The 27,257-nt window shown below is 43.5% G+C and overlaps 3 protein-coding genes across 8 annotated transcripts; 1 reads left to right on the top strand and 2 right to left on the bottom strand.

The window, feature by feature from the left end:
- Positions 1–747: 747 nt before the first annotated feature.
- Positions 748–7,294, bottom strand: stradb (STE20 related adaptor beta). Of its 2 annotated transcripts, none has more exons than XM_053869106.1 (13): positions 6,219–7,294; positions 6,072–6,138; positions 5,617–5,661; positions 5,293–5,373; positions 3,856–3,958; positions 3,464–3,585; positions 3,289–3,397; positions 3,081–3,204; positions 2,824–2,995; positions 2,629–2,733; positions 2,260–2,516; positions 2,133–2,175; positions 748–1,851 (listed from the first exon to the last, which is right to left on the bottom strand). In XM_053869106.1, the coding sequence occupies exons 4-13, from the start codon at positions 5,335–5,337 to the stop codon at positions 1,690–1,692; spliced, it is 1,242 nt and encodes a 413-aa protein (XP_053725081.1). In that variant the 5' UTR covers positions 5,338–5,373; positions 5,617–5,661; positions 6,072–6,138; positions 6,219–7,294; the 3' UTR covers positions 748–1,689. The 2 variants fall into 2 exon arrangements, with proteins under 2 accessions (XP_053725081.1, XP_053725073.1); XM_053869098.1 differs by lacking the exon at positions 5,617–5,661 and having other exon boundaries at positions 6,219–6,291; positions 7,045–7,290.
- On the top strand, positions 7,264–19,958 carry trak2 (trafficking protein, kinesin binding 2). Of its 5 annotated transcripts, XM_053869049.1 has the most exons (17): positions 7,264–7,393; positions 9,856–10,032; positions 10,660–10,851; positions 12,994–13,053; positions 13,548–13,624; positions 13,712–13,828; positions 13,904–14,122; positions 15,096–15,174; positions 15,265–15,395; positions 15,471–15,545; positions 15,654–15,791; positions 15,886–15,965; positions 16,225–16,365; positions 16,430–16,725; positions 16,801–17,265; positions 17,335–17,434; positions 17,685–19,956. In XM_053869049.1, exons 2-17 carry the CDS (start codon positions 9,978–9,980, stop codon positions 18,454–18,456), a joined length of 2,997 nt encoding a protein of 998 aa, XP_053725024.1. In that variant the 5' UTR covers positions 7,264–7,393; positions 9,856–9,977; the 3' UTR covers positions 18,457–19,956. The 5 variants fall into 5 exon arrangements, with proteins under 5 accessions (XP_053725024.1, XP_053725030.1, XP_053725048.1 ...); XM_053869055.1 differs by lacking the exon at positions 12,994–13,053; XM_053869073.1 differs by lacking the exon at positions 7,264–7,393 and having other exon boundaries at positions 9,978–10,032; positions 17,685–19,958.
- Positions 19,281–25,708, bottom strand: trim25l (tripartite motif containing 25, like). Its single transcript, XM_053869085.1, has 16 exons — positions 25,039–25,708; positions 24,279–24,374; positions 23,973–24,206; positions 23,666–23,825; positions 23,566–23,598; positions 23,280–23,315; positions 23,161–23,205; positions 23,037–23,090; positions 22,923–22,961; positions 22,803–22,859; positions 21,722–21,928; positions 21,536–21,652; positions 21,422–21,457; positions 21,034–21,096; positions 20,903–20,968; positions 19,281–20,653 (listed from the first exon to the last, which is right to left on the bottom strand). The coding sequence occupies exons 1-16, from the start codon at positions 25,642–25,644 to the stop codon at positions 20,079–20,081; spliced, it is 2,424 nt and encodes an 807-aa protein (XP_053725060.1). The 5' UTR covers positions 25,645–25,708; the 3' UTR covers positions 19,281–20,078.
- Between the last annotated feature and the right edge of the window lie 1,549 nt (positions 25,709–27,257).

Raw genomic sequence — 27,257 nt, forward strand, 5'->3', positions numbered from 1 at the left:
GTTCAAATTTCAAAATAAAACAACAGCGCGACAGTCCACTGCAAAAATATTTTAAAATTAAGCACTGGGCGTCTGTATCAACAATTTATAAAGTTGACCTGTTTTAGTTTAAATTGGTTTTAGTTTAAATCCCAACAGTTAAAAAAAAGCAAGATTGTATTATTGTATTATTATGCAAAACATACATTGATTAAGTGTGACGTGTATGGCATTTCTTGAAAGGAATATGGCAATGTAAAAGCACTTATAAAAATAAAGGAGTAAAAAATAAATTTGCAGTGATACCTTTATTTTGGCGACAGGACCTAGTATCCCGTGGTTGGTGGCGGCGTAAAACATCGTTCACTAGCGTGAGCGCTTTATTTGTAAACGGTTAAATATCGAAAAGTAGAGAAAATGTAGGTGATTTATGAATCCGTTTTGATCAGCAACAATTGATGAGATTTTTATAGGATAATCCAATCGAATTTAACCGCGATCGTGTTATGCTACAGGCTATGGTAAATATTTTGCTGCCATCTAGAGGAAGCTTCTCAAACTAAAAACACGTTCATTAACTAGTGGTTAGAATTTAAAACTGGATAAATATTATTTTTAAACAAACAGCAATGTGTTTACATACTATGTCAGTTTCTTCTTCAACTTCCCAAACTTCGCATTTTAAATGTGCAGTGAAGAATTAAGCGCTTAACAAAACTCAACAGTTTATTGAAGGAAATCATAATGAATCCAGCAAACATTGCAGTTACTGGTTGGTAACTATCAGCTCCAGGCTTGGCATGAAAACAAACTCATGGTTGAAACGAGGAGGGAAATAGAAACATTTCAATGAATTGAAATGACAATGTTTATCAAAATGAAAGTAGCATTTAAAAAATATATATTTAAATAAACAACATAAAAAACAGAAACAAGACAGGTTATTTAAAGTCACATTTGCATATACAAGAATATATAGTATATATAGTTTAAAATAAGGCTCAAATAGCTACCATGTTTGATATGTCCAGCCAACTACATAGCACATTTATTCACAGTTACACATAACATTATCATACTTTGAATGATAACATAAAGGCCTTAAGTGGTCACAGAACAGTAAAATAGATTGTTCATAGATATATTACTGCATCTACTCACAGCTTTTGAGACAAGCAATCCTCTACATCTTAGGTTTGTCCTCGCTGCTATGAGGCATCTTTTACAACTCATGAAACATACAGCAACAAATGTATTTACATTGTTTTCGCATGTGTTCAATTGGATAAAAACTGAATGGCAAAATATGAGATGAAACTCGATAGATCCACATTGTATGAATGACCCTGTGTATTTTTAACTTTAAATACCTTCACATTATTCAGGACCACTTCATAACAATGAACATAGATAGTACCCAGTATACTTTGAATTCATATTGTTTGATTGGTCACAGCATGAGATTCACATTACTCTATTACTATTTTAACAATAAAAAAAAACGTATTATTAAAACAAACCTCAATCCACCTCAACTCCCTCAATTCAAATGTGCAACAATGAAATAAACCATTAAAAGGATTATCTTATCATTATATAAAATAATTCTAAGACTATATAGGATTGAAAATACAAGCACAGTAGGGTTTGGCCTTTCACTGTATTGTTGTGTATAGTTTTGGCTTGCAAAGAAAAACAATTAGAAGCCAGTTAGGAGAAGTCCCACACAGACTCTGCTGTGTCCCCCACGGTCGGAGTGGAAGTGTGGTCAGAGCAGCCGGGAGGGCAGGACACTGGAGGATCCTCAGGGCTGGTGAGAGGAGCTGCTGGGTACATAAGGCTAAGAAAAGAGTCTCTGGTGTGTCTCTTCACCTGCAACACATAGTACATTGCATTTATAATCTACTTCAACTGCAAGTCATCCTTCTTGATTCAACTATCATACAATAACAGATGTAATGCAATCTGAATTATATGGGGCAAATCATTTAATAAAATTGGACCGGCTCAGTTGACTACATTTGTTCTTGTTTTCTAGAATCTGAATCGAATATGTAGAATCTAAAAAAACTAAACAAATTAAATAACTTAAATGTCAAAAACTGACCCTGACATTGAAAATAAACACTGAATAAACTGGCTAAAATATTCACCTGTTTAAAGAAGGCGTGGGTCAACAGTGTCGATGCAGACGGCCTGCAAACAATATTAAGGTATGAATGGTGGCAGGTTTCTGGAATATGTAGCTAATTCAATTAGGTCAAGCTCTTCCTAACAGACCTTCTCTCTGGTTGCTGCTGTAGGCACAGCTGCACCAGGTTGTGCAGAGTGGCCGAGTGATTTTTAGGTCCAGGGCTCTGAGGTCTGTCGGTGGGTGGGGCAGTGGCGCTGTGGGTCAGACTTCCAGTGACTACACTCTCCCCAATTCCAGAGTCAATTCCAGAGCGAGACACTTTAAGTCCCCCAAGCTCGCCCAGTGGGAAGGGGGCAATATCCAGAAGGCAGCAGTGAGAGCCGCGCAACTTCTGAAGGAGCATCTGCAAAGACACAAGAGTCACATTCGTGGTTTCATAAGACAGTGTCCTGGAGTTCAGAGGCCACCAGATGGAAACAGCATTCAACTGTGAAACGATGCGCAGGTTTAACTACCTGAGTGGGTGGCATATCCTGGAAGGGCACCCTGCCACTGACCAACTCGCAAGCTACAATGCCCAGACTGTAGATGTCTGACTTCACACCGTACCCATGCAGATCCTATTGGCAGCGATAAACAATGACAAGGAATAGGGACTAAAATTAGACTCATTCTGATGATCGACCAGAAGAGGCTTAAAATTAAAGGACCTGTCGCAGTAGTTCCGGGCTGAGCCAGGGCAGCTGGGCGGGGCTGTGGTGGGGCATGTCAAATACGGCTCTCATCCGCTTGCCGTCACGCATCAAGCTGTAAATACTATGGAGCCCTGATAGGTAGACATGGCCATCTTCTGACAGCAGGATATGACTGGCCTTCACACCTCTGACAGGAGATGATTACATGACATCAGAATTAATATATAAATAATTGAAATATTAATGGTTTACAAGTCAAATATGTCACTGACCTGTGAACATAGCCCATACGGTGCAAGTACTCCAAGGCTTTCAGCACACCAAACAGTAGATATGCGATTAATGACTCACTCATTCCATCAGGGAAGTAAGTTCTCAGTAAAGAGTCTGCAGAACCTGGGATTGGTGAGTTTTTAAGGAGGTAGAAAAGAAAAATGAGCATCCTTGACAAGAAAAGAACACTGAGGGAGTGCCACTGACCGTAAGACATGAGAGGTGTGAGGACCCACAGCTGACTACACGAGCTGAAGACCAGACGAGAGGTCAGCAAGTTTGTGTGACGGAACAGCCTGGAGAGCAAAACTTCATTCTAGAGGAAGGACACAAACGCAGTCAACCAACAGGACTCCTTCAAAGCCTCGATATAAATGTTCACCATGAGGTGAAGCAGCTCCTCCTCGGTGCACTCATCCAGATTGGTCCGTTTGATGGCCACCATCTGACCTGTCGGGGTGTGACGAGCCAGGTTCACCAGGCTCAGGCTGTTAAAGCCCCTCCCTGCAGCAGAAGATATCGATTCCAAGCGGAAACCAGTGGATTAGAGCCAAGCAGAAGTTCAACGGCCACTTTTAAAGGCCACAAAAGCGCATTTATTTAGCTATTTGAATTTCACATTCAAAACCATTCTTAATTTGACATCACGCATTCCTTTAACATGCGTCAATATTGTAAGGCAGCATTTGCTAAGAGATTGGTCAATGAAACATTAAAAATAAAAAACAAGCTGAAAAACAGACAAGAGTAGATTCAGCTCTCAGGCGTTCTCACCTAGCTCAGCAAGAATCTGGTAGTGAGCTGGCTCAGCTGACAGTCCTGTGATGTCATCACTGCTTGATGGACCCTGCAGGGTATATTCAGAAGTGTCTGAGCTCTGTTGGGACATAAACAGACGCATCAGCTGCAATGTCCGGCACAATAGCAACACATAGCATGTGAATTTATAAGTGGATTCATACTTCATTACATCAAATCAGTAGCTATTTTTTCAGTAGCCATTAAAATGTTAAGAGTTTACTAAATTGTTTTCTGCTGACATTTTTGGTCACATGGAAGGCAACTATTTAGAAAGGAAAAGGAAGATGGGTGTCAAGCATCAGCAAGAAGGAAACTAATAAAATTAGTGTAAACAGTGTATGACAACATCTCTTACGCTAAATAAAAAATCATCACACGAAGTTTATTAGTTTTCTTTTGATAATAAATGCCATGCTATCTAAACAGGACTCACACTCACAGAGCAGTTTACCAAGTCTGTGGGGTCAAAATGTTTCTGATCTAATATTCGGAATTCCACTTTATATGTGTTCAATAGACATTTATTTGAATACATCTGGACACAAGACAAAGCAATCTTGATGATGACAATTTCAAGTCAAAGTGCAACTTGAGTTTGAGTTTGTTGTTAAGTTCATGTCAGATATCTGTCCAACTGACTTTTTCTTTCACTCTCGGTGCTACTCTCTTTTGGCAGAGATCACCCCTACCAGTTGTCTAGACCTGTTTCACCCTGCGTGCACTCACTTCACTTCCCTTGTCGATAACTATATAAGACTGATGAAAAACACATGAATTCATCTATTTTCACAACCTCAAATCATGCTGTAACTTCATCAGTTGTATTTTCACACATACAATATCTTCTCTCTAACTCGAACTTCACCTCTCTCCAACTCGTCATTACTCTCACACTGTATTGCATCGCAGTCAATCCAAAAAGCATGCATGACTGCTACTACAGCAGCTAGAGTCAAACTGAATTTAGTGTCTTTTAGATCATGAGAAAAATACTGTCAACAAAAATAACGGCTACCTAACTTGGCTCATCAACATACACATTTACAGTAGTCCAGCCCCTATATGCTGCACTGGTAAACCCACATGACCCACGGTCTATACATCACTATGGCAGCCCAACCAAACACACAACAAAAACATATATATATGACACCTACACACTATATTATCAGCATATATTTGACCCAAAAGCCAAAGTTAAAGATGACAGGTTTACATCGTCTTAGAGTTTGACAACCTTATCCATGAAATCCCTGCATTTGTAGGAACCAACAGATAAGGCTTCAAATTCACTAAAATGTGTTTTTGTCAGACATGGATATTATGGATATTTAAAGGCAAAAAAATGAGTGGAATGGAAATGATATGATGGACTTGTACCAAGGGGATGCCTCTGTCCATGCTACTAACCAGAAACTGGTGGCTGCTGTCTTCATAGTGCTCCTCTATGTCCATGGGCTGGACCTGAGTGTGGGAGATGCAGGAACAGTCCTGGTGGAGGGGGGAGGAGCAGAGGTGAGCACATGCTACATGGTGAATGGAGGGTGAAGTGATGCTTCACTCGGAGGAAGGGAAGCAGAAGAGCAAGCATGTGGTGATATCAGCGTGAAAGGCACTATACAGGGAGTGATAAAAGAAATTGACAGCGGTGAAGAGAGTGATGGGTCCCAATAGGGCAACACATGAGCAGCATGCATAATTGAAAGCAATGGAATAGTGTCAGTTATTTCCCACCTAAATGTCTCCATAAGATAGACATGTTGGGAGTCCTCGAGTGTGCTGCATGTTAACACAGATGTCGTACGGAGACCAAAGGTAGAAATCAACTACTCATTCAATTTCTGTACAATAACGAAGTGCTGAGTGAGTATTCTATGCTAGAGCTGATAAATGTGTGGACCTCCACAGAATGTATTTTCTGCTGAATGAAAAATTCAAATTTCAGTATTAAATAGTTCATTTCCATAGGGCATACCAACACAATACCAGTAAGTTGATTCCTAAAACGTTCCTACATGACACTTATTTGAAACTAAGCAAGACTAATTCTTAGTCACTACGTTGTTAAGTTTATATACCTAAAGGTGAAATACCCTTAAATATCCCCATCAAGATGATATCTAAAGCTCCAAAGGTAAAAGAGTAAACAGTTCACAATAGTAACCAAACATTCATTCATGTTGTCTTACCAGGAAAGACATGGGGTCCTTTGGGTGACGGTAAAACTAGTTGCTCTGACATTCATCCACTCACTGACTGCAAGAGACAATGTGAGGCAGTGTAATATGAGACAGAGCAATTTCCGGTCGAGCAGCCAACAGATGCATCATGTTTACCTGCATGCATTAGATCAGCTCCAAGTCTGGGGAAACAGCTAATCCCCGTCCAGCAGCATCAGTGGCATCAATGCTGATGATAGGAAGTAAACACATCACAAAACCTCTGCCTCAGCTAAAGCCATTAGAAAGCTGGGGGCTTTTTTTTCTTTCTTCCATGTCTCATTGAATGAACACGATATGATTTCAGTTACTAGATATTTTCACACTTGCTATTTGACCTACTGTACAGTATGTGAGTGCATGAACACTTGATGCCACAGGTTTGTCTCACTACACAATTGTTTCACTATAATTGACAGTGATGTCCACAAATATCAAAATTTGCATAACCATAGATGAACCCATCTCATTATTGTGCCAAAAACAATGTTGATGTCCTTCCCTAATCTCCACACCTCTCTCTTATAACACATAAAATTGTCAAGAAAAATCGGAAACAGTATACAAGAAAATCTGCGTTATAACATTTTATTACCTTATTAATGTGTTGAATGTCCTCAGAATTCATGTATAGTTTCCTCTTGCAGTTATTATGGGTCAAGGTAAGTCAAGGTTATTTCAATTTCGGTGATATTTAGCACGGACTATCATTTAAATTGCATATGTGGTAATAATCCGAATAGAATGAGTAGATGAATACATACAGAATTAGGATATCGAATGACAAAAACAACACAAAAGCGAGTTGTGCCTTTTATCAGAATGACTTGCCCGAAAACACTTTGACAGTCTGATCATTAACACGAGGCAAACTAACGTTTTAAGCAGTCAGTAAATGTCGATAACGTGTGTTGACGGTTATTATACTGTAGAATGTGCTTACCTTCAGACAGAAGCTTTCGACGTAAACAATTCTGCAAATATATAGAACCGCGTCCATAACTCCGAACAAATCCATAATAGTTCGATTAGTTACAAACGTGTCGATTCAATGTCTGAATTAACATCTTATAAGCATATTGTTTTACGGAATGGTGTCCCCTAACACCGCTGTCGGGTCTTTTAATTTGACACATATGTCAGACGGGGGATAAACTCGTCATAACCGCCTACGGCGCTGTCGCAGCTTGATGACTCCTCACATCCCGTCCACCATTGTTCCTGCCTTGTACTTAGAGACAGACAGGCGACGTATGTTTTGTTGGAATGCAGTGGAATAATTTCGATATTGGGTGAGTTTATGGCTCAGTTGAACCTATTCTACCCTCTGTTTAATCATGTAGATCGGAGGTTTCGTTTGCCGATCATGTGACGATGATGCTAGCTCATGCTAATGCTCTTGGCAGCAGGGAAGCTGTCATCCTCGCCCTTTTGATGGAAGTGCACAAGGCTAATCTCTGGATTGTGCTGTTTCTTTGCCATTACTATTTGATAATTAGCATATTGTTGATTTTACTGTTATTCTTGTAACTCCGACGTAGACATTTCGGACCCCTCGATATTAGTGTTTTGGTTTTGTATTGTCAACCATAGTACGTATATTATTTATCTACTGTAGGTAGCTATATGTTCAATTCAAATGATTTCATAAATTTCACAAGCGAACATTGTTTTGTCTATTTCATGTGAATTCATGTGTGCTTCACTGTAGTCCATATGGCAAAACGTCCTCACTTTGGAATGTCGTGTACAACCAGTAGGAATAGCATCATTTCTTATGTGTGTCATATAAGTGGCTTCATCTGCACACATTCTCTTTTGCTTGTGTTTTTATGGAGTGATGTTTTTTATGGCGACACTTCAATACTTTTGGATGCTAGCGCTTGGTCACAACGGTCCAAGACTTTTAGACTTGGAGCAGAAGTCAGCCTGTGTTTTGTCTGTGTATGACGAGTCCACATTTGGACGAGTGTCCTAAATGACACACTGTTAGAGGTGCCAGTGTGATGGATGCCTGCAGGCAGACTGCTCTCCTAATGAAAGCAGCTTCCATGGGTGTTTTTGGATAAGCTGATGTGAGCAGGCTGTTTATCTGGTAATGCAGTTACCTTCTTATTCCGCATGTGATTAGATTATGAAGACACTCATTGGTTTCATCTTGAAATCATAGTTGATTTCTAATGTTGTCGCTTTCTGTTGTGAAAATTGTAGTACAATTTGTGGTTGTGTTTAATATGTTTACTGTATGACGCCTGCTCCCGTGTTACTCTTACAGTATTCTGCACGGTAAAAGTGCATTAGGAAAAACTGAGACACTCAAGATTTCCATCCCAGTTGCATTGTTTTACATCCTCTAAAAGCAAGGGCAACGCCAATAAGAAGCCAAGCAGGTTGTCTGCCCTATCATTAAGCACTTACCTTGATTTCAACGTGCCGGTAATGATAAGCAACGCTTTAGACAGCAGCATGTCGTGCATCATTGTAATCTTCTTCATGAACCAACTGTTTCAGTTTCAGTCTTATGTAAGAGGCAGATGAGCGCTGCTCAAGGACTCATTCCAGAGTCAATGACAGCGATGCACATTTTCTCTGGCATTCTGCGCCAGCAGTTTTGCTCTGCCCTCAAGTGTCTGTTTTCTGGGATTATCAAAACCCTGATCTATATTAACTACCTCAGCTTCTTCTTGAATAAATTTTGTCTCTCACTCTGACAATTTTTGGTGTCATTTCGCTTTCACATTTACAATATATCTTGTTTTATTGTGTTTTTTTTAAGTTGTCACTGGACAGCTATAAAGGGAAGTCATACTGCATTTTGGAAGCGCAAATGTGGCCCTAAGTCATATTTTTGTGACCCATGATAACTGTGCGGATTCAATATGCTGATATTTAATTATGGTCATGAAGGTCGCTGAAGGTTAGTTCATGTTTTGTGATAGTGATCAGTTTCTTCGTCTTTTTTTAATCCATTCTAAAGATTTTTAGTCTTCTCATAGTCGCTCTAAGACAGTAGCTTAATAACTGACCACGGTTAAATAAAAAAAAAAAAAGAATTGAAATATAATATATGTGTTTTTCTCACTCTCACCTACTGTTTAGAAATTCTTTTTTCATTTTGTTGCATCATATGTCGACCACACAGCAGAATATTATGAAAAGCTAGTAGTCTAGCACCAGTGACTAATGGCGAAATGCAGGCCTGAAGAACAGTAACTACCCGGAAGCACATCCTGTCTCCCACCGTATTTAAACCCTTAGAGGTTTGTGAACTGCCTCAAGGAGGAGTGGAAACAGTAGGTTGCCTCTGTATTTACAAGAACTACTTTAATTGGTCAGTGCTTTTTCACCCTACTAAAGAAAAGGTTTTTTTTTTAACTCGTCATGCTCTCATATTGAATGAACATGAGCTTGCATTTGTTCTCAAGTCCAGAATTTTCATTTTACGGGATTAATAACGTAAGACAATTCTGTGCGTCATATTTCTTCTGACAGAAATGTCCATAATAAATATATAAATATATAATATATATATAAATATGAAGTGAAATCCATTTAAATAACGTGATGCTATACTTCCAGTGTTCTTCCATGTGTTGGGGCCTATTTGCTTAGTGATTTCTATATTTATTATTTATAGTATATGACTGATTGTCAGAAAGGTTTATTTCCACTGTGATTGTTGACCAAGGTGCTTTTTAGTTACGTTAAAAAAGACAATTATAATAAAACATTATTGACAACTCTTCTCTTGCAGGTAAAAAGGTGTGTGTTTGTGTGGGCACCACCCAGTTGCAGTTACAGAATGTGATGCCGCAGCTGTAGCAGCACCACTGTTTCTACCCGAACTGTGAGTGTGGCATTGCTGCCACTCCCAACATGTTTGAAGTCAAACACCGCAAGGTAGATAGGAAGGAATCCAGCACTGAGACAGGTAAGATGTTTGTGCTGCAATGATAGATAGAGCAATGCTATTTTTGATCCAGTGCTTGTCAAGAGACTAGTGTGGTCACTGCTTAGGCAGAGTGACCAATGCCGCCGACGCCGGTGAGCTGCCAGATCTGTCCCAAACAGCCATACATTTGAAGTGGAACAGAATTTCCCTAATGAGTCAACACACATAGGCTGACAATGGCAGTGCATTAGCCGAGATGTGTCAATGGCTGAGGCACTAATAAATGCACTCTCATGTTTTTGTTTTGAAGGAGCCTTGTAAGATGATAAATCAGTATGGATTATGGATCCCACATCCAACACGCTCCATTTGCAGCTGTTTTTATTTTATTTTTTCAATATATCATTCAGTTAAAAATAAGTTTTGAAATACATTTTTCCAGTTCCAACATTCAGATGTGTTTTTGCCAGGGCTTCTTATACTGTTTCATCACACCTGAATAGTAATTTCAGTGGTTTTCAGTCGACCATTTTTATGTTGGCAAGTCATAATCTGGGTGCCACTTTGGTGGTTCCATGTCTATATCAGATGATGGGTTAATCAATTCTCAATATCTGCCCGTTATTATGACTACAAGTGTATCAACGTCTATGTTTTGACGTGCAGATGAAGGCCTTGGCAGCAGTGGGAAGCATTTTGGATCAGGGTCGCTTGGATCTGGTTCGGCTGGCTCTGGGTCGCTCTACTTGTCAGACAGCCAGGACTGGGTGGTGTCTCCGAGCTGCTCACCTGATGAAGGACCAGCCCAGCTCACAGCGATCTCGCCACTGCTGGCTGAGGAGACTTTCCGCTACATGAGTGAGTTCTGCTGATGTTAAATCACTTTTTAAAATGCTATATTTTATTGTTTAGTTCATTTTTATTTTACACTCAAGACTTCTAATATCATTGGTAAAAGATGTTGTTTGTAGGTGAGTTTTGTCGTCACCTTTTCAGCTGACATCCTGGTCAGTAACTGTTGAAGGGATTTACAGTGGATATAATTGGACACTGTCTGCTGGTGTTAGCCTGAGTGTGCGGCACAGCTTTGTGAATATGGGAGGGAGCAAGGAGGGAGGGATATCCAGAGTGAAGCACAGCTGAGTTCACAATCAGGGCTGTAGTCACGGGACAGAGAGCAAAAGAATGAAGGACGAAAGGCTGAGATAGAACATGCCCATTTTAAACGTCTTTAATGAGGATCTGTATGAGGTTTTTGCCATGGAGGGTAAGCAGAGACTCTGCTCTTCATTCAGTCTGTACTGCATTTATATGTGGCTGGGAAGATATTAGTTTTATTTGTGTCTTCAACATCCGTGAAATGTGGCGATTGGGGCGGGGGTGCTGGGGGAGTCTTGATGCCTTGATGCTCGTGTGTGTTTCCAATAACTCCTTACAGGGTTAAACCAGGAAGTGAGCAAGTATGAACGAAGGCCTTGTGTTTACATTGAACATGCCTGCCTGGAGATATCAACTTCCTGTTTGTTTTTTGTTCCCTAAAGTTGGTTCCTGTCCTGACATGCATCTATGCATCCATGCTTCGCTCCTGATGTGATAGTTGATAATATGTGCACGTTAAAGCATTCACTGAACAGAATGCATTTTTTGTGATGTGCTGGTGATTGTTTTTGCACGTGCAGAACAAGAATGAGGTCGAGTGTCATGTTCCCACTCAACTGTTGCCGATGTCTGTTGAAAGACTGTCTATCTTTAGATGCAGATTTAACGACTGAGCCAATTATATATTAAAATGTCTCATATTTAACTGTACCACAGAGATAAACCTACATGATAGAAGTGTTTACTTACTGCTACATTAAATAAATTATGAAACACTGTACTTGGTATGTTTTGACGTTCTGTGATCACATGATCAACTTTTTGACTTGGCAACTTTTTTTCTGATATTTATCGAAGTTATATTTAATTATTTTAATGATTCTTTTTAAGTACTGTCTGCATGTGCTGCCAGGGGATCAGAGCAGTGTTTGTTTAAATGTAAAAATATTATTAGAAGGATATCGGCATGTGTTGAGTTTCACATACTCACTATTTAAGTTCAAACTGTGTGCGTCCTTAATATTAAATGCTTTTAGGAGTCTTGTCCATTGAAAACAAAGGTTTATTTGGTGTGCATTCAGGTTTTCATTACCGTGACAAAGATGCAATTCTTGTGTGACATTTCTGATCTTGGCTATCAGTTATCTTAATGTATCTTTCCCATACGCTGCTGTGTAAACCCTTTCAGTATTTAAAATGAAAGGCTGTTGCCTTTACGTCACTGTAACAATGTGATCAGTAAGTGTGCAGTATCTGGCCGCTTTAGCTGGAGCTATATTTAACCGGTGCTTGGATCCAGAGGTCAGTGTGAGCCTCGGATTACTGGATGAGCAGCTGCATCACTTGAAGCTGCTTTTCTCTCTTTATTGCACATAATCTATGCCGACATTTGGATCTTTGCATGACACTTGATTTAAAGGTGAAGACTTGCATCTGTTGCAGTACAGTGTGATGACAGAGTTGTGGGCTTCGGTAGCTCCACGCCTTCACAACGTCACATGACTAGAAGTAAACAATGCTAGTGAGTATTCAAGTATATTCAGGGAGTCAACAGCGCAACGATGCAATTCCACTTAATGCTGCACCAGTCGAGTTCAGCATGTTGACAACAACTAAAATCCTCCTGTGGCTGCCTTGGTCCAGTTGCCAGATGAGTGATTAGAAATGCAACTCTCTTCAAACAGGTGGAAGGCTGAGCGGTGCAGAGATGGTGACACCAACTCAGGTGCCGATTTCAGACCAAGCTAATAGACGTGTAGATTGCCTGAGACGGAAAACTAATGTCTGTAGGAGATGTTGATTTTATTGGCGCTTTACCTGTCACCCTCTACTAAGTTCTTTTTCAACTGTGTTCTTATCAGCCTTTCTCTTTATCCCTCCTTTTCTCTCAAACCTGTCTAGCCTATCTTGCTTTGGAGCCCTCCTCTTATTCCCACGCGGGCTCTCAGAGCCTCTCCAAAGGTATCTCTTGTTTCCACCATCTTGTTCAGCAACTCCTGTGGTTTTTCAGTTTCTTTGAAACTCACATTTTAGATTGAATCCACTGATTCCATTTTGCTTCAATTGCAAAATAGAGATGTATATTGTGGTCTTTCTTTTGTATTGGTGGAGGAATGTTTTGTCTGATAACAACATATTGACCACAAGCAACTTCTGTTCTCAAGTGTATCTTTCCCCAAATAAAGGTTTAAAATTACTCAGTAATATTATAATTGAGGTCAGGAGCAGCACACAAAATGAAAGTGCATATTTTTTAAATGTCTAATCCTTGTTGCTTGTGGTCACAACTTGTGTTTAGCAACGCTCTATTTCGTTTTATTGCTTCTGCTTGATTGTTCTGTAATTGCTTTTTTGTTTGAGTGTGTTGTAACCATAGCTTAAATTATAGTTTGGTAGCATGCCAGGTATTTATTGGTTTTCCTTTGAAGCCTCAAACTTTTTTTTTTTTTTTTTAGTCCTCAGTGCTGACCGGGTAGAGCAGATGACCAAGACCTACAATGACATTGAAGTGGTCACCCATCTCTTGGCAGAAGTGAGAATGATTCTGTCATTGTTTTGCCTAATAAGATGTGAGAATATAGTGTCTAACATTGAATGCCCTCCTGCTGTGGTTGGACAGCGGGACAGAGACTTGGAGTTGGCGGCTCGGATCGGTCAGTCCTTGCTTCAGAGGAACCAATTGCTCCAAGAACGCAATGATGCCGTGGAGGAGCAGCTCACTCAGGCGTTGGACCAGGTGACCGAAGCACCCTGGAAATCTTACAATCTGAAACTCAATCATTCAATAAACTGGTTTCTCAAACCTGGACAGGTCCACCAGCTGCAGCATGAGCTCAGTAAGAAGGACGAACTGCTGCGCATGGTCGCCAGTGCCTCGGAGGAAAGCGAGACCGATTCCAGCGTGTCAACGCCTCTGCTGCAGAAGCAGCCACCGGGGTCTGTCTCGGCTGCTGCTGCCCTCAGCCAGCTGGAGTCCCTGCAAGGCAAACTTCATGACCTGGAAGAGGAGAACTTGGCTTTGAGGTCTGAGGTGAGATGGTGGCTTTAATCTGCTAGTTTTTCTAAAACTAGTACAATAAACTGAATCATATATAGGCAATATATGAAGAAACAATTACTAAAACTCAACCTTGTGCCTGAGTGACCTCTCTCCTCCATGGGAGTGGCTCTGGCCATAACTGTGCCGAAGGCTTCATTCAACTGGATAACCACAGTGATCAAAAATATGACTCTATAAAAAGGAAAGCAGGTTTATGGTAAAATGCCGACACTGCTGACATAAACACCACAAAAGCCTTGACCTTTACACCCACAAGAAGATATGAGTAACCATTGTCTGGGCTTCTCACTCTCTGGCCCATCCAAATCATATTCTGTAGTCCAAATTACCATAATTTCTGGACTATAAATCACTTTTTTTTTCTCGCGGTCTGAACCCTGCTGCTTATTCAAGGATGTGGCTAATGTTTGGATTTTTACAGGCTAAAGAGCGTCATGTCAAGCCGATGAAATTTGTTTTCGTGCACATGATATTGTACTTAATTGTGTAATTTTTTTTCCCTATAATGATGACTGTTATTGCAATATATTGTTGAACTTCAGGTATCACCATGTATCGTGTCACCACTCCTGTACCGGGTTACCTATCGTATCGCAAGATACCTGCCGATACACTGCCCTAGTTTTTAGCAAACCTAGTCAGGGACTTTTGTGATGCAATTTCCCGACTCAAGACTGAAGAAGAGTTTTAAAAATCAACGCTTCCGAAAAATCTGTGAATAACAGCATCAAAACGGTGTGTAATATCTGGAAAAAGAATGTGACTGTTGCATAAATGTATAACTTCAATATTCTTTGGTCATGGAAAGTTGCACTGAGGTTGTTTGCAAGTAATTCAGAAGTCGTATAAGAGCTATGACTTTTAAAGACTATAACCGAACACTTTACAAGGTGCTCGATCACATGCAGTTCCATAACTGAGTCAGTTGATGTGTTTCTGGCAGGCCTGCCAGCTGAAGAGAGACACCATCAATTTTGAGGAAAAGGAACAACGGCTGGTCAGTGACTGTGTCAAGGAGCTACGTGAGTATTAGTCACACAGATTACTGTCTGGAAACTAAGTTACTCTTCACACAGAGTAAGTGATGGAACTTTGTGGTGCCTCTGTCTCAGGTGAGTCCAGCAGCCAGATGGTCACTCTGTCAGATGAACTCACTCAGAAGAACGAGGAGCTGCTAAGGCATCAGGAGGAAATCGCTCAGCTCCTCTCGCAGATCGTTGAACTACAGCACCGAGTCAAAGAGGTGAGCGAAGGACCTTTTAAGTGCCATTCTATTGGTTGTGGTGCTACAAGGCATTTGCTTTTATTGTCTCGATAGCTGGCCCTGGAGAAGGAAGATCTACGGATCCACCTGCAGGCTTCCAAAGATGCACAGAGACAACTCACAGCAGAGGTGCACACATTTATGTCTTAGATTTTGCACTCTGAGGGAACTGGATTAGTGCAAGTCAATTGTTGGTAGAACCTCTCTGGACATACTCTCATAATCTGATGTGTGCAGCTGAACGAGCTGGCGGAGAGGAATGCAGAATGTGTGGAGATGCTCCACGAGTCGCAGGAGGAGATCAAAGAGCTGCGCAGTAAAAACGCTCCTTCAGTGGGGTTGAGAAGACACCTCTCCTACGGCCCCTTCCCCATGGTGGGACACACAGCTGACCCTAAACTGAAACTGAACTGAACTGTAAGGCTGAAATGAGAGGGATCCAAGTACACTTTTCGTTTTTGTGCCTCAGGATTCTTTGGCAGCGGAGATTGAGGGCACGATGAGAAGAGAGCTGAGTGTTGAAGAGGAAACTGCGCTTGAGGACCAAAAGTGAGAAGCCTTCAGCGTCTGTTTGCTCTGGATTCATTTAATTAATTAATTTCTGACAGTGCACTGAAAGTTCTTTTTGATCACACGCTGGACCTCATCGCAGGAAAATGTTACCGAGCTGCAGCACAAGTGTGCGATGTGTGCGACTGTCATTTTTTTTGTTATATCATCTCAACCTCTACCAACATCTTGAATTGCTGTTCTCTTGTGGCTTGGATTACACTTTCTTACTGTCTGTTTGTCTTTTAATACCATGCAGAATTTCCCAAAAACGTGTATTCCAAACCGTCCGCTCCGTCAACTCCCTGACATCCCGGCCATCTTCAGCAACGCCTCCGATCCCTGGTTCCGGCCAGAGCTCCCTGGTGATGACCGCACAGCCCTTCGCGTCTGCCCAAGGGTGCGCCACTCCGGTGTTGAATAATAAATGAATGGGTGTGATTTAGCAGCGTTTCTGTTTCCAGGGATGAGGTGAAAATGGGGAAGCCTGGCAGCCCCGGGGGCAACGACCTCACCAAAGCTCTGCACCGATTATCGCTGCGGAGGCAGAACTTTCTGTGCGAGCGGCAGTTCTTCCAGGCGGAACGTGAGAAGAAGTTGCAGGCTCTAGCCGGAGATGCAGATGTGGAGGGAAGCGGCTGCAGCTCGCCCATGGGCAGCGTCCTCTCCTCCTACTCCAATCTGTCCGAACTGTCTATGACCTCCAGCATCTTTAAGACTTTCCTTCCAGAGAAGCTGCAGATTGTCAAGCCCATGGAAGGTACAGCTTCAAATGCAGACAAAAGAAAGCATAGCAGTGGGATATTTGATAAAATTAAACATTTTATCCATTCAGGCTCCTTGACTCTCCATCACTGGCAGCAGCTAGCTAAACCTCATCTCGCTACGATTCTGGACCCCCACCCTGGCGTGGTCACCAAGGGCTTCCGGCCATTGGCACAGGACGCCGTCTATCGCCTGTCAGACATGGAGGAGGATGAGGAGGAAGTGGAGCTGAGAGGGATGGCTGTCCTGGAGAAGGGGGCTGCCGAGAGAGGTAAAGACGAGGAGGAGGAAGATGAGGGCGGAATCGTCTTCAACGTTCGCTACTCGTCGACCCCAGACGAGAGAAGGGAGAAGAAGAATTTGGCAGTTCCCGCAACACTCCTGTCTTCGGCCACTCCCGCATCTATTGCCACTTTCTCACCTGAGCTCTGCATGAGCTCAGTGACCAGTCATGGGACAGAGACACCCAGCCATCCCTCCCAAACGCTTTCCACACCAGCCGTCCAGTCACAAAGTCAGATTTGCTCTTCGTCTGGTACGTGATCAGACGGCTGTCTTGCCATTTTACTTCAGCATCATTGCTAAAAATAATTTCTCCTTCCAGGTCCAAATCCAGGAAAGTGTCAGAGCTCCACCTTCTCCACCTATACATTCACCACCTGCCGCATCCTGCATCCTAGTGACATCACACAGGTGACTTCCAGGTGAGTTCAGGGGCTGATGGGGCTTCATGAAACTGTGTCCTTATTTTCAAAGCTCATATAGGTGGCGCTCTTATTTTAAAAAGATCTCATTAAAATGGTTGTTTCAAGCCAAAGAATTTCTCTGCCAAAGAATGGCTCTGTAGATGAAGGCGCTGTTTCATGAAGCCTCAGAAGCACATCACAAATCATTCATAACTTGAGCACGAGCAGCACTTTTAAAGTGTCTTGGCGTGTCTGTGTTGTATTGCAGCACTCAGTCGACCGTGATGGCAAACACGCCCAGCTCCATGAGGACTGGACCGAGTACACCTGTCACCCCCTGCAGGCTCAGTCTGGGAGACTCCTTCCCTGCACGTCGCCCGCCTGCAGCCACCAGCGGTCTTGCCAAGCTGGTGTTGGAAAGAGGCATCTCGGCTCAAGTCTCCACTGAAACGCCCCCAACATCTCCAAGACCCACAGCCAAACAGCCCCTTTTCCGACTTCTCCCCGGAACACCGCCTAACTCCCCGTCACACTCCCGCACGCCTTCACCCGTGCCCCCGGAGTCACGACAGAACTCGGCGGATAATTTTCTGGCATCGCGCCCCGCAGAGCTTTTTCTTCAGGATGTTTACGGCTTGAATCTGGGTCGCACGCGGCATCCAGACCTGCCGAGCCCCACCCAGGAACCCGCGGCGCTTGCCACATCCCTCAAAACAGGACATCTAAGCCCGGACCCAGTCAACGTGGGCCTGCTAGAACGGCTTCGCAGACTCGGGTTCTCCAAAGTTCTCCAGGGAGCAGAGTCACGACAGGATTCTGCCACATTTGTGTCCACAGGCGGTGGGAGCTTAATGGACGGACTCAGACGCAACCAGAGCCTCCCGGCCATGATCAACGCGCGACCTGGGAAATCTGCCGCAAACCCGACTCCACCCCCAGCTCACCCTACCTCCCTCGCCATACCCCCGCCGCCCTGGGGAAACCTGAAAGAACGGCGTCAGCAGCTGGCGTCACGTGTGCCACCAAATTCTAAACGCTGAAAACCAGATTATGGACTTCTAAACCATGTCAAGCTCCTTTCCCTGATATCAACTCCTCCTTCCTACAGCTGTGGGAGCTGTCCAGGTGGGCACAACCATCCCTTCTTTTTAATGACCTTATTTTAAAGCACAATTTTACAGACTGTTTTTAGTGTGTACGTGTAACACCATGATGCTTGTTGTTGTTGCGGCCTGAGCCTTAGCTTCTCCGACCCGTTATGGAAGACTCGCGAAGGTGAAAGATGGTTTGTGGACGTAGATGGGAAAGGAAGAAGTGAAGGTTTGAAGACAAATGGTCTCTGCATGTTCAGTCATGTCAGAAGAGAAAGAAAGAAGGATAGAAGAGAATGATGTAAGAAAGTGAGAAAGAAAGAAAGATGTTATATTTCAAGGGCTTTTAATTTGAAATAGAACTTGCATACTGCCAGGCTCATCTCGTAGTGGCTAAAGTAATAGTCCTATTTGATGTCGGTGTGCCTCCGCCCGCCTCCATGTCTTGCATGACCCGTGCAAAGTGACCAGCTGCAGGTCCCAGCATGCGCCCGTCACAGTCAGATGGGCGGGGCCAGGCTCTGACAGACATCAGTAACCAAAGGCAAGTAAAATGAGGTTCCCTTCAGGTCTTAATGTTTTTAATAGTAGAGGCCTTATGATGAAGTAGTGACGCATTCTCATCCTTTGCGCTGTGTTGTTGTTGTTGTCTCTGTGTTGGCTGCTCTTGGTGGGGACTTGAGGTGAAGCACCTTTAGCACATTAAAAAACTGATTTGACTTAAGGGTTTGTTTTCAGGAGGCCACTGTTTTCTTTTCAAATCACATCCCGGTTCACGTTGAGGTTCGATTTATTTTTATTTTTTATTTTTTAGTGTGATTGGTGTTACTGGTCGACCCAGTGTCCGCAACTGTATATACCTTTCTGTTTGCCACAGGCCAGCTCTTGGCTTGCACTTGACTCCCCGTGACCTTTTTATTCCAGCACTAACTTGCCGCACTTTTCGTTGCGTTTTCTTTGACAGATGTTGTAGTATACAGATGCTAAAATATGGAAGAGAATATGTAGATGTAATTAATGTGTGCCTGTTATTTAAAGGCTTAGTGACGACCTTGACTAACATTTGGTCGTCGCATTTATGCAGTGTTTTATCCATCATTTTGCTCCAGATATTGTGCTCCTTCAGAAAAGGGAACTCTGGTCTGGGGTTAAAGCCAAAACCATGTTTTCACATCAGATGGATGAGTAGTTTGAAAATGTTTTGTTTGTAGGGCTGAAGAAAGAAATATGGAGACTGTTTTTATTTTTTATTAATTTATAGAAGTTGCGTCCAGCCATCTTGGTATAAGACCCTACTGCCCTCAAAGGTCACGTGTCTGTGGCTTCAGGAAATTCCTGTGTGGCCCGATGTTGTGTAAGAAGAGGACCTGTAAACTTGTAATAGCTTGAATTCTGATGCCTCTTTTTTAAAATAAAGCCAAGGAAAATGATGAATTGTTGTTGTCTGTTGTGTGTGTCATAAATTCTCATGATCGGTGCTGTTTTCTGCACAGTTATTTCACACATTGATCTTCATGTTTCTGCTGACATTGAGACAGAGGAACGTTCAGTCAGGCAGCTGAACTGCGTGATTACATGGGGCAGATTTTGATGCTGTCCGAGGTGGAGTTGAACTGACCAAGTGCAAAGTCCAAACCAACTCCAACGCCACTTCCCACTCCGAAGACGGCGTAGAGTGGCTGTGTGAAGTTGGCCCGGAAGGTGTGAAGGTGTGTCATGGTCCCGGCCACGCTGTAGAAGGCCAGCGTGCCCGCGGACATGTCCAGAAAGATGCCCACGCGCGGCGAGTAGGTGACCGGTATGTCCTTCTTCTCGTTGTCGTGCAAGGCGGAGCAGCAGGTGTCGGACAGCTCCACGGTCCAAGACTGAGCGTTGTAACCAAGCGCCGCCCTGGCGTCTGCACCTTTCCTGGTCAAGGCCCCGTAAGCTACCCCCATGGAGGAGCCGCGTCCTCTCCACTCCACCTCCCAGTAAGAACTCTGGTTGCTGAGCGGGCTCTGGCACATGACCTGGGTCCAGCCGTCGAACCTTTGAGGGATGTCGGGATACGGGTTAGACGCCCCCTGCAGGGTTGCCTTGGTGTTGCCCTCGGACAGAACCAGCCGTCGGTGAGCGGTGTTTGGGTCAAGAGTGAGGGACACGGAATCTAGAAAGAGGAAGTTGAATGATCATGTTAGAGATTGTTTTGGACCCTTCAGATCCATGGACTTGGAACCAGGACTTTACATTTTTTGGTTGACAAAACAGAAGTTCAGGTTAATATGCAAATTGAGTATGGCAGAAACCGGTGCCCTGGACACAATGACCTCTTTTTGTGATGATGCTAATGAACGCCATACCCGACGTCTGGAATGGCCCCTATTGTAATAAAATGTCTTTCAACATTGAGACTTACACTGCAGGAAATCCTCTCTGGACCTCGGTTCCGGTGCCTGGATGCTGTCGAGGTTAATTTCCCTCACTGAAACAAGAGGAGATGAACGATCAACCCACGAAGTCTGTAGCTGACTTTTGCACGTTACTCACACGCAGGAAAAGCAGGCATGTCATTCGTGGGTGACGGAGAGTCCAGGAAGAGACCGGGATTGACTGCAAATTCACAATAAGGATTATGATTATGACATACCAGAACCTCCGTCACAAGAGCATCTTATTCCCCTCGGCCATCAGATGGATGAATTCGTGAACAGCCCTCGTTGTTTGTGGGTTATTTATTCACGTGTTGCCTCCCGTTATCATTGATTATTTCTATTCATTTTTATTTTATGTCAAAATATTTTTCTTTACTTGTATTCATTTTATTTTTCATTTATTATTATTATTGTTACGTTTTGTTGATTGTTGCACGTTCCTAGTTTGGCATTAAAGCTGATCCTGATTCATTATGAAGTGGTATCGAAGTGGTGTCACTTACTGTCTGTCGGAGTTTCAGGCAGAGCAGCAACGCCCCCTGTCGTATAGAGAGGGTTACATACACAGTTAGGCACCTGGTTGAGAGGGACAATGACCAGCTGAACTGTGGTCTTACATGGGTTTGTCCCTGCAGCTTGTGTGTTGCTGACGTCCGAGTTAACAGGTGTGGCAGGAGTTGTGCCTCGACGATGAGAGCGGAAGATGCTGCTGATGGAAGCCATGCGGCTAAAACCTGGAGGATACCTGTTTGAAAGCTCTGCTGTCTTGTTGTTTGGAGTCGTAAGGTGGGATGAAGTCTTACTTCTTGATGGTGCTGGAGCTGGTGCTGGAGCTGGAGCTGGAGCCGGTGCAGCAGGAGTGGCAGGGGTCTGTGCTGGGGCGGGAGCTGCCTGCATTTGACTGGACCTGCTCCACAAGGAGTGGGACTCTCTTCGGCTCGGGGTGGGACTCGGTCGAGGACTGGAACTGGGTCTGGAACTGGGACTGGGTCTGAGGTTGGGCTCCCTCACTGCAAGCACAATCACTCATCACTATATTATATTATATTATATTATATTATATTATATTATATTATATTATATTATATTATATTATCAATAATAAATGTAATTCTGTGACTTCACAAAAATCGACTGGCTGTTAAATGAAACAACATTGTATTGATAAATGTGGTGTAATAATTAAAAAACGATTGCAAATGTAGAAGTCAAAAAATATGTGGGGAAACAATGAATTATTACTGAATAATGTATTTCACCAGTTTATGGAATAGAAATAGAAATTTTTCAGCTATAGTTTTGACCGAAAACTGAGATGCCAAGCAGTCAAGACTAAAAGTAGAACTTGCATTCGATCCAACGTAGATGAAAATTCCAAACGGCATCAAGTTTCAATCCAGTAAACGCTGATTGTGGGTGGAGGAAAAGATGAGTAAATATTATTTGTGTTCCGAATTGCCACCTGTGGCTAAAAATCTTTGTGGATTCCCCACTTGTTTTTGACTTGACTTCCTGCACGCTACTATCACCTACTGTTCTGTTCAGCTCATTGATTTCAAAATCATTTCAAATAAAAAAGGTAGAAAATGACATAGATACATTGTGAATGCAGTGCAATAATATTTGTTTCAACAAAAGAACAGTATGATGAGCATGATCAGTTTGCAAAGGTCTGTTTTCTTGAGGGTTTACTGGTAATGTAACCGTGTTACAGTTTTTTTTTTTTTTTTATCCCTTCATTCTGAACTATTAAACATGTGCCAACAGATTTTTTAAATCCTGTCCTAAACACAGTAGCCCATCGCTAGCAAAGAACGGAGCCATGGAGAAACCCACAGACAAAATGAGGTCAGGATGGAGAAAGCTCGATGGGAAAACACCTACCAGACTCTCTTTCTCTTTCATCTCTCCGTTGTCTCTGTCTGGGTGAGTCAGTGTTTCCTGGAGAAAGCAATGAGCAACATGTAAGCTTGAGTCGATGTCACAGTGCCGCTCACGACTCACCTCTCGTGTCCCTGCTCCTCACATCCTGACTTTTATATCCTGATCCCAGAATTAAAGAGTGTGTTAACCCGTGCACATACACAGAAAACAGATATGAATAAAAAGGCTCAGTACCGACGCCTCGCCTGTCAGCTCCACGGGGCCCCGATGAGAGAGTCGGTGTGGAAGCTGAGGACAAGCAGGCCAGTTATATTTTCTCGCACGCATGATCCAGGATTCGAGCAGATTCTGTACGTACATGGAGAGCGGCTGTTTGCGTTGCGAGATCCCAGACCAGAAAACACTGAATAGAAAACAACAATTAGAGAGGAGCTTCACAAAAAAAAGACAAAAATCCATGAATGAAAACAAACTCACATTTTAAAAGCCCTCCTTTCGGTCCATTTCGGTTTGCTGCTTGGAAAACATGAATCAGTGACTGAATACTATTGCAGGGTCAATGAAACAGTGTCCTAATTATCAGAGACCACTTGGTAGCGCTCTTGGTTTAGAAGTGATGTGAGGTTTCATTGCATTAGTCCAAACATTTCACAGCAGACAGCGCCATCTGGTGGCCTCTGAAAATCAGACACTGTTTCATGATACCACATCAACCCATCACTACTCAATACGCTCAACACAACAAGACTGAAGTTGGACTCACAGTCTCCCAGGGTGAACAGAATCACGTCGTTGACTGAAAAAGACGAATGAACGAGCAGTGAGATGCAAAGAACACTGAGTCAGCGCGAGTTTCCTTTTACCTTGTTTGGAGATCTTCCCCAGCTCCTGGTTGCACATGTCCTCCACTCGCTCCCTGAGGTCCAGGATGGCGTTCATGACAGGCTCAAAGGAAGCATCTGGGTTGACGTTGACTACAGGAAGGTCTCCGCTCTCCAGGGGGCCGCACATGGACTCGTATGTCTACATGGGAGTCACGTGGATAAACCAGGGTCATTGTGATATTAGGATTCATGCATTGTTTTTCAGTGTTTTGGACTAAACAACAATGATGGAGATTTCATGAAAGCGACCTCCACTGAGCGCTTGACAGCAGTAAACATCAGCGACCTGCAGATAATGAATGTGGTCTTCACAGCTGGACAGGTCCTTCATCTCCTCCCCTCTCTTCTTCAGCTCCTTGATTTCAGCCTCCAAGCTGTCAGTGACCTCCTGAGCCTGGTTCATCTTGTCCAGGTTGGCTTGATCCAGCACCTCCTCCAGGAGCTCCTCCAGCCGCTCCACAGAGCGCTGTAGCTCCACAAGGACCTGTCCCATGTCGGTGTGCACCTTGTCTGCGGAGCGCTGTGGAACATCAGCAACTTGACCTCAAGTAAGAGCGAGTCTTGAGAAGATGTGCAATGACAACGGCCCTACCTTCATCCCCTCCATCATCTTCTTCATGTCCTTCAGCTCCTGCTCTCGTTCCTTCAGTTTCTGCTGGTTTCCCGTCAGCATCTCTGATATCACTTTCTGTAAGTCAAGGTCACGGAAACCACTGAGTCAGAGGGTGGAGTCACGTGTGGCCTTATGAATGGAGAGGAATGCGGTGTGGCGTGTCTGCGGACCACGCCCTCACGCCGAAGAGTCAGCAGGAACACTTCCTCAACACTTCCTCCCCAGCATGGCTTTCTACAAACAGAACTTTAGTGGCCTCCAAACAGGAGCAGATGGCATCTAAGACAGACCTGAGGCCCTGGGGCCGCTATATTGTTCATGGCCCACAAGCAGTACAAGCACATGTAGGGTTCTGCTCTCCTGGAAACATATCTAAAATAGGGTAGAAGCGATGAAGCCATTCAAACAACAGATTCATCTCATACATGCTCTCTTTCTCAGGGAACTTTTTTTAGTCACCACTTAAACTACTACTACTATCACTAGTCCCCACTGTGGGACTAATAAAGGTCATGAAACCTAAAACAATGTGGTGACACAACCAAATCATCCATGATGGAAGATACTGAATGACATTGTGCTGATGGATGGAAAATACAAGTTTAAAACTTTAAGCATATGTTCAGAGATTCAACTTGAATTTCATCCTTTTGGCGTTCATTTTCATTCATTTATTTGAAGGCCCCTTCCACTACCATCCTATGCATCCAGCTGGGCAGCGCAGCATCACCCATCCTACCTGCTTCTCCAGGCGCTCAGTCTTGGTGGACACGCTGTCATGACCCTTGTGCAGGTCGCTGGTGCAAAGCCAGCAGATGAAGCTCTTGCACTGGCGGCAATAGAACTCCTGCAGGTACTTGTGCTGGGTGCAGATCTTCTCCGACAGATTGGAGGTCGGTGCAATCAGCTCGTGCTGCTTAAGGGCCTTCTTGGTCTGGTGGGGCTTGAGGTGGGCCTCGCAGTAGGAGCTCATGCACACCAGGCAGCTCTTGACAGCTGCCTTGGCCTTGCTCTTGCACATGTCGCACTGCACAGCCGAGGAGGAGAGCTTGGTTCCGGCTCGACTTCCGCGGATGCTTTTATTCCCATCAGACCTGTGAGGGTTCTGTCGGAGCTGCTCCACAGCTTCCGCCAGCATGGTGTTCCTGGACAGAGGCGGCTTTGGACAGAAGGTCTGGCGACACTGCGGGCAGCTGTAGATCCCCTTAGGGTCGTCTTTGCTCCAGTAGTCTTTGATGCAGGCCATGCAGTAGCTGTGTCCGCAGGGGATGGTGACCGGGTCATTTGGGAGATCCAGACACACTGGGCAGTTAAACTGCTCCTCTGTCCACGGTTTGCTACTCATGGTCCCGCTAACAGGTCGGCAGTCCTAATACAGAAGTGGAGCGCTGAAGAACGCAGGTCCCAGGTGAGTGTCCCGGAGTGAAAGAAGGAAATCTTGTGTCCCGGGTGAGAACAGAGGTGAGATGGGCGGGGCCAGACTCACCTGGCAGGTCTGGCGAGGAAAACAAGTGTTGCAGACGTCTAAGAATAACTGGAGATTGACAATCATTTGTTGTTTTAAACCCCCGAATGATTCCGTTTTCAGCCCATGTTATTAGTGCGCAACAGATGCACAAGCATAGCATGATTTCAAACGTCTGTCTGTGTTAAATAACTGTGATCCATTGGCTCTTCCTGTTATTGATTTAACTAAGATGAAACTAAGTTCAAAGGCTCACACACAGTTTTTTAGCAAGCCTATACTTGTTCTAACATTATAGATATTACAGTTACTCGGTAATTTAAACGTAAAGATTGTCAGTTTTCTTTTTAGATTTGAGCTTTCCTCCCCGGATGCTCTTCTTTTATACAACTTTATACACCAGAATAGCAGCTAGGGGGCGCTGTTTGACCATTATTTCTACGTAAAAGCTCCAAGCGCAAATTGTTTCTTCTTAAAAATCCAAGCGTGAGAAGAGGAGTCTTCTTGTCCTGGTTGGGTTTGAGCTGAGAGCATTGTTTGATAGAGCAGATCGTCACACCATGACATAAACAGGTTTCACCTTGTCGGCCTTGCTGCTGCTGTTTTAACTGATCTATTATCAGCGGGTTACCACTGTAGCCGAGCTGTTCTGCAGAAGAGGAATTGAGGACTCAAGAACTAGATTGTTTCATTGAACAGCGGCCCCGAACGTTGCCGCTCCTTTATTGTCAACACCAATCAACCGTTCCACATTTCCGTTACCCCTCCAAAATAAAACGGACCCGCGCGTAGCGACAGAGACAAACAACAAATATAACTCCTTACAGTTCTCCCCCCCTTCGAGAAAGAAACGTCCCCGTTTCACCGCATGAAAAGGCAATACCATTCCAAACACTGTGCCCACAGAAATACAATGAATATATATATACACATATGCACACAATCACTTAGAACCTTGGTATTAGGAACTACTACTCCCACCTGTCCCTATATACCAGATTAGCTGATATATGACAGATTTAAAACACACCAAGGAATGATATATGTCTGACAGGTTTGACATGAAGCATAACTCTATCTTAACAGAACATTAACAGAACACCATTAAGACATAACAAAGTTATCAAAGTGGGATGGGACCCTAACTCGTCTCCCTGCACGAGTCACAGCCTGAGGAGGCCCCCTTGTGGCATTCTCCGGAATGGGGTTATCACTCTCCATCCCAACATTTTCAATGCACTCAGCCTGCTCGTTTTGCTGTGAAGGCAAAAAAACAATGGGGTTTTCAACAGGAACAGGCAATGTATATGGTTTTAGACGATCATAATGAACAACTTGAGTACGACCGTCCAGCTCGAATGCAGCACCGATTTGATAGGTCAATCCTGTTTCTCCCTGCGTTTCACACACAGACATGACACGATATGGACCTTTCCAATGTGCAGCAAGTTTCAAACGACCCTCTGTCGGATTGTTCAACCACACCAAATCCC

This window comes from Synchiropus splendidus, chromosome 1, assembly GCF_027744825.2.
Source record: "Synchiropus splendidus isolate RoL2022-P1 chromosome 1, RoL_Sspl_1.0, whole genome shotgun sequence".
Classification (NCBI taxonomy): Eukaryota; Metazoa; Chordata; class Actinopteri; order Syngnathiformes; family Callionymidae; genus Synchiropus; species Synchiropus splendidus.

What these genes read in the sequence shown, in the direction of transcription:
- stradb (XM_053869098.1), bottom strand. An exon ending in AGGAGCTGCTTCACCTCATG is followed by an intron (nt 3,398 to 3,463) that starts GTGAACATTTAT and finishes TCCTTCCTCTAG; the next exon opens with AATGAAGTTTTGCTCTCCAG. An exon ending in AGGATATGCCACCCACTCAG is followed by an intron (nt 2,517 to 2,628) that starts GTAGTTAAACCT and finishes GTGTCTTTGCAG; the next exon opens with ATGCTCCTTCAGAAGTTGCG.
- trak2 (XM_053869049.1), top strand. Translation starts at nt 9,978, where the DNA reads ATGTTTGAAGTCAAACACCGCAAGGTAGATAGGAAGGAATCCAGCACT. An exon ending in ACTTGGCTTTGAGGTCTGAG is followed by an intron (nt 14,123 to 15,095) that starts GTGAGATGGTGG and finishes TGTTTCTGGCAG; the next exon opens with GCCTGCCAGCTGAAGAGAGA. An exon ending in GATTGTCAAGCCCATGGAAG is followed by an intron (nt 16,726 to 16,800) that starts GTACAGCTTCAA and finishes TTATCCATTCAG; the next exon opens with GCTCCTTGACTCTCCATCAC.
- trim25l (XM_053869085.1), bottom strand. Translation starts at nt 25,644, where the DNA reads ATGAGTAGCAAACCGTGGACAGAGGAGCAGTTTAACTGCCCAGTGTGT. An exon ending in GGGGAAGATCTCCAAACAAG is followed by an intron (nt 23,599 to 23,665) that starts GTAAAAGGAAAC and finishes CGTCTTTTTCAG; the next exon opens with TCAACGACGTGATTCTGTTC. An exon ending in TGAAAGAGAAAGAGAGTCTG is followed by an intron (nt 21,929 to 22,802) that starts GTAGGTGTTTTC and finishes TTGTGCTTGCAG; the next exon opens with TGAGGGAGCCCAACCTCAGA.